This window comes from Gekko japonicus, unplaced genomic scaffold (genome assembly GCF_001447785.1).
Source record: "Gekko japonicus isolate JY-2015 unplaced genomic scaffold, Gekko_japonicus_V1.1 scaffold457, whole genome shotgun sequence".
NCBI classification, from domain to species: Eukaryota; Metazoa; Chordata; class Lepidosauria; order Squamata; family Gekkonidae; genus Gekko; species Gekko japonicus.
Window position 1 is genome coordinate 13504 of NW_015164196.1, and position 5990 is coordinate 19493.

At 48.5% G+C, this 5990-nt stretch overlaps 1 protein-coding gene across 2 annotated transcripts; it reads right to left on the reverse strand.

Annotated features, from left to right (window-relative positions):
* Positions 1-852: 852 nt before the first annotated feature.
* LOC107107978 (toll-like receptor 2) lies at positions 853-5371 on the reverse strand. 2 transcript variants are annotated; one of them, XM_015408359.1, is made up of 2 exons: positions 5333-5371; positions 853-3487 (listed from the first exon to the last, which is right to left on the reverse strand). In XM_015408359.1, exon 2 carries the CDS (start codon positions 3460-3462, stop codon positions 919-921), a length of 2544 nt encoding a protein of 847 aa, XP_015263845.1. In that variant the 5' UTR covers positions 3463-3487; positions 5333-5371; the 3' UTR covers positions 853-918. The 2 variants fall into 2 exon arrangements, with proteins under 2 accessions (XP_015263845.1, XP_015263844.1); XM_015408358.1 differs by lacking the exon at positions 5333-5371 and adding an exon at positions 4616-4653.
* Between the last annotated feature and the right edge of the window lie 619 nt (positions 5372-5990).

The following is a 5990-nucleotide window of genomic DNA, read 5'->3' on the forward strand; positions in this document are numbered from 1 at the left end:
AAACTTCTTGCATGACCATCAATTGATAATCAGTTCTGAATCAAGCATAGTTAGAACTGTTTCTCTGTTTTCCACATATGTGTGCACATTAGGGTTGCAATCTCCAGGTGACAGCTGGAGATCTCTCTGGATTACAACTGATCTCCAGGCAACAGAGATCAGTTCACCTGGAGGAAAGGGCCCCTTTGGAAGGTGGACTCTATGACATTACACCCCTCCCCAAGCCCCACCCTCCTTGGGCTCCACTCTCAAAATCTCCAGGTATTTCCCAACCTGGAGCTGGCAACCCTAGCATACATCAACAGCAGGAGAAGAGCTGAAAAGCCATTAATTGGCACACATGGATTCGGTCAGAGTCTAAACTTTGCTCTGTGATGGAGCCAGGGTGGATTCATAGCTAAATTGATCCAGCAGTTCATGACCACACTCCTTCATCCCACCGCATGAAAAATACCACATGTGGAAGTTCCGAGCGTTTAGATTTTAAACGCACCGAGATGGATTTGTGGCAGAAAAGAAGAAAGAGTGGTAGAATAGCGGATGGTAGCTTTCAGCCATGGATCATCTGAAGAACTAACGAATAAGAAGTACCTTTCCCTCACTATTGGTCACAGGCAGCCAGTGTCCTGTCCAATCTGTGCACTCATTAAGAAGAAGAGAGAAGAGAGAAGAGATTGGATTTATACCCCGCCCTTCACTTGGAGTCTCAGAGCGGCTTACAATCTCCTTTCCCTTCCCCACCCCACAACAGGCACCCTGCTCTTCCGAGAACTGCTCGTTCAAGGACAGTTCTGACAGAACTATGGCTTGCCCAAGGTCATCCAGCAGCTGCATGTGGAGGAGTGGGGAGTGTTGGTCCAACTTGGTCCAACTTCCATAACCCACACTGAGCACACAGACCAGCAGTTGAGCCCTGCCCTAGCTCATTTGAGTATCCACAGTGACATTTTCCTCAGACAAGTCATTCAGCTCAAAGGTACTGTCCGTCACTCCATCCGATATTGGCTCAGTGTCATCGAGAACTGCATTGTTGGGATCCCCATTGCTGGGGTCCACGTTGACCATCTCAGCCTTCCCCAAAACAGACTTCAGCTGGAGCCAGAAGAAGGGCTGCCGGCTGGGTTCCAAAGGCCACTCCAAGTAAGTCTTGGTACTCAGCATCTTCCGTAGCTTGCAGAATTTGTTGGGTAAAGCCTGTGGATCAATGGGCTCCTTCACTACCAGAACCACATCTTCAAAGCCCAAGCCCACAGCCCGCTGGTGGGCAAAATAAAGTTCGTAGTTGCACCACTCGCTGTCTACAAAGTTACGCGAGAGGACAAAAATGACCTTGCGGCTGTTTTCAATGTTCTCGATAATGTTGTCGATGATCCACCGACCCGGCGTGAAATCCCGTTCGTGAATGCACACGCGGTACGGTGGTGTCGAAGCCTCCAGCCGCTGGAGGAGCTCACGCCTTACCCACTCGGCATCAGAGCAGCTGTAGGAGATGAAGGCATGGTAGACAAACGGTTTTGACGGCTGGGAGTGGCTAGCCCGGTATTTAGAACGAACAATGCGGAAGGTGGCCTTGAGGTACCAAGGAATGTCAAACTTCCAACACAACACCATGCAGACGATTACCACGGTGGCCGTGATGGAGACTGCGATGGCCACTACCACAGTGACATCACACTCTGTCACCCTTGGGGCATAAGCTGCTACAGAAGTGTCCAGCAGGCGTTCAGGGTGATAACAGGTCCACTCATTGGGCCAATCCAGCAGTGTCAGCTTGCCATCTCTCAAGGTCTCCTGAAGGAATCCATAGAGGTCACAGACACAGTGATAAGGGTTATTCCCTGCCTTCAAGTAGGCAAGATGTGGCATGTTACCAAAGGAGCCCTTGCTGATGGCCCCAAAGGAGTTGCCATCCACATGCAAAATTCTCAGGTTTGGACACCTCCACTCTGTGGGAATGAATTTGATCTTGTTCCCGCTCAGCAGCAGCTCCTGGAGATCCACAGCAAGTTCAAAGTAACCCATGTCGAGCCGTTCCAAGCCAGAGTCCGACATGTCCAGGAAATGCAGTGTGGTGGGAAGACACTTGAATATCTCCACGGTAACTGCATTGTAGGCCAAGCCCAGCCAGACGAGACTAGGAGTCCAGGTACATGGAAATTCATTCAAGTCTCCAATTAGGTTGTGGCTCAAGTCTAATTTGGACAGTTGGGCCCAGCTTGATGTCAAGGTGGCCATTGTTTTCAGGCTGGTCAATTCATTGCGGGTCATATTAAAATCTTCCAATTTGGGCAGGATGTCCTGGTAAACGCAGGCCTGGTTGTAGATGTAGCCATTTTGCAGGCGGTTTCTGGAAACATTCAGGGCCACCACATTCCTCATCTCACCCCACGCATCGCAGGGTACAACGTTAAAGTTGACATTGAGGATGGAGAGGTAAGTCACGCCAGCAAACCAGGTGAAGGTCCAGTCAAAACGCAAGATGTCCGGGTTATTAATATCCTGCAGCACCAAATGGCGGAGGGTCAAGTTGGCAATGCCAGCCTCGGGTGGTTTCCATTCAGGTGACCGAGCGAAATCAATAGCTATGAACGAAAGGTCCTGAATACGAGACTTTTGAACATTCAAGAGGGCCAAGCGTAGCAGGTTCTCATTAAACTTCCCCCTGAAGAAGACCAGCTCTTCAGCCTCTAACTCGGCCAAGCCAGAAAAGAGATCTGTGGCATCCATGTAGTACGTGAACTCAAAGAGTTTACGGAAACGGAGGTATCGCAGTGGTTTCCCACGCAAATCCTGAAGCATCAGAGGCAAGGCCTTGGTGTTTTTGTCCAGTGAGATATCACACCACAGAGCTGTGGTGTTGAGCTTAGAAAAGGCTCCCGTTTGATACTCCAGCAAATTGAAGGCTGTCTTTAGGGCAAACTGCTTCAAGGGAATCTCCTTTATTGAAAGGAAGTCCTGACTGCCTACCGTCTGGATAGCGGGCCCTCCCATGGAGAGCACTTCTAGTTTCTTTAAAGTGCTGAACACACCATCTAGTGTTGAATGGGGATAAAGGTTGTTAGAAATGAACAGTTCCCTCAGATTTCTCAGTGGCTTAAAAGCCTGTGAGGGAATCTCCCCCAGTGAGTTGTTGAAGAGATTGAGCTGCTCCAGAAGTATGTTTGAGGAGAAAGAATCGTTTGCGATAAACACGATATTGTTGTAACTTAGATCAAGGCCTTTCAGCTGGGTAAAGGATGAGAAATCTCCAGATGTAATCTCTCTAATCTTGTTGTAAGAGAGGTCCAACAACTGCAAAGTGACGGGGAGATCCTGGGGGACAGAGAACAGGCTCTTGCCTTGGCAACTGGCCTTAAACTTGTCTTCGGTGATGTAGCAAAGAGATGCCTTGGACTGCTCTTCCAAACCCACGATCACCATAAGCAAAGCCAACCACCGGGCAGTGAGTTGGGGCATCTCCATCTGATGTCACATATTTAATGCCAATCTTCGTGGGGCAGATGAGGGAAAAAAAGAAATAAGATAATTTAAGGTTTCTAGAGAAATTCCTTTTCTTTATGTAGCTAACATAGCTTTTAAAAAAATGACATTAAATTTCTGGCCCCACTGGTGGACCTCCTGATGGCACCTGGGTTTGGGCCACTGTGCGACACAGAGTGTTGGACTAGACGGGCCATTGGCCTGATCCAACATGGCTTCTCGGATGTTCTAATGAAAGTTCTCATGGCTAGCAAAAGGAGGTTTTGCCTGTTTGTGGATTGTACTCCTGCTGCTTTAACAAGAAGTTATGGTTTTGTGGCATTTGCATCCTGCTTTCCCTTTAACACAGAATTCAAGGCAGCTGGTGAAAAGTTTCCAGGAGGTCTCCTATCCAGACATGGGAGTACCAGACCCAGACTGCTTATAGTCAGCAAGGCTGTTACATAGAGTTGCCAGGTGCTTGCCTGGAACCCTGGGAAACTTTGGGAGGGGGAAAGGACACCGCTGATGCATCAACATCACTTCCAGCTAAAATCCCATGACACTGCTGAAGCTCTAAGATTTTGCTAGCGCGTTGGTGAGGTCACATCCAGGTTTTACCCAGAAGTGATGCTGATGAGCTGTTGAAATCCACCTCCCAAGTGATGCTGATGAGCTGTTGAAATCCACCTCCCATTTCTCCTCATTTAAACAGTTGTGGGGAATAGGAGTGCTTTGGCGGGGTGTGTGTGTGTTGTCCACTTAAAGCTGGCAAATGGGACCTCTACTGCTGTCTCATGTTCCTTCAGCCAATATCCCAGATCGACTTTTGTTGGATCACAACTACCAGAGTAGGCCTTTTCCAAATCTGCCATCTTTCTTTCAGGTAAATACAGTTAAGTTCCAAGGACAGAAACTCCTAGAACGTATCTGATTGAAAGTTGCCATGGTTGCCATGTAGGAGAGAGAAGGCCTGCCTTGGCGGGGAGGGTGGGGTATAAATCACATAAATTGAATCAAATCAAATTAAGGATGTGTAGTGCATGAATCGACTGTGTTCCAGGAAACACAGAAGTCCCTTGGAAGCTTATCAGGATTCTTCAGTGTGAAGATCAGTAATGGTAGGTTAATATTCCTGAAAGGCTGACTCATTCACCTGCTACTGATGGACCTCCAGATGGCACCTGGTATTTTTGGCAGAGTGTGTGACAGAGTGTTGGACTGGATGGGCCACTGGCCTGATCCAGCGTTGGCTTCTCTTATGTTCTTATGATCTCACCTATGATGCAAAACATAAAAAATACTTTGGGTATGCCTTAGGAGGTCTACCGGGATGATGACTTGCAATTATTTTAAAAATACCAACAGTCACCCCTTCTTTTGAGACCCCTTCAAAAGCCACTTCTGCTTTTGGCATGCTTACTCCAGGTTAATTAAACTGGGCACCATATCAGGCCTAATTCTCACAAACAGCAGAAGAGGCAGATGTATGTCTGGCCTATACCCCTTTGGATTCTGGGCCAGGACTCGGAGTATAGGGGAACAAATGTTCCCCCTATGAAATCAAAGTGCCCACACACAGAGAAAAGTAGCATGCCAAGAGGGTGGTTTTCTGCATGCTGGGAGCTATTTTTGTGTGCAAAAGCATTCAATCAAATGCACTCTCAAGATGTACAGAGGTTTGGGAGAAGAAGGCCCAAGTGGGCCAGACCGGTGATGTAGGCAGACATGTGCCTTGCCCTGACGAATAAATGCACCAGGAAAATGAAGTGGGGCAACAAAACCCATCCCTTAAATGGTATCCCCCCCCCCAGCATCTCTGCTCTTTGCTTTCAGTAGGACAACAAGACAAGAAACAAGAAGAGTCACTCACAGAGCAAAAAGGCATCAGTTTCCCAGAATACACTTCAAGTGACAGGTGGCAAAATCTGCATGGTTGGTCCTTGCAGGTGTTCTAAATCCTTCATGCCAACTCAAGACAGGAGCGCTAGATAAAGAAAGAGAAGTCTTTTATTCCATGCAGGAAGGAATATCTGAGGAAAGCCAAGGGTTTTCCCCCCAGCCATGCATTAAATAGCTGCTTACCACAGACCTGTCTAGAGCCTAGTCACCTATGGCAACCACACATCAACTCCAGAACAGACAATGAAACTTCACATAAGAACATAAAAGCATAAGAGATGCCAATGTTGAATCGGGCCAGTGGCCCATCCATCCAGTCCAACACTCTATCACACAGTGGCCAAAAATACCAGTTGCCTCAAGGAGGTCCACCAGTGGGGCCAGGACACTACAAGCCCTCCCACTGTTGATCCCCCCCCCCAAGCACCAAGAATACAGAGCATCACTTGCCCCAGACCGAGAGTTCCTATCTATACCTTGTGGCTAACAGCCACTGATGGACCTCTGCTCCATATGTTTATCCAGGGGTCTTTTGGGGCCGTAGCGCGCTGGAGTGCCACTCTGGCAGCCCGCGTGGTGGCAAGCCCCGCCCCTGGGTCCCCCGAGCCTGCGCAGAAGCGCTGCGGCTC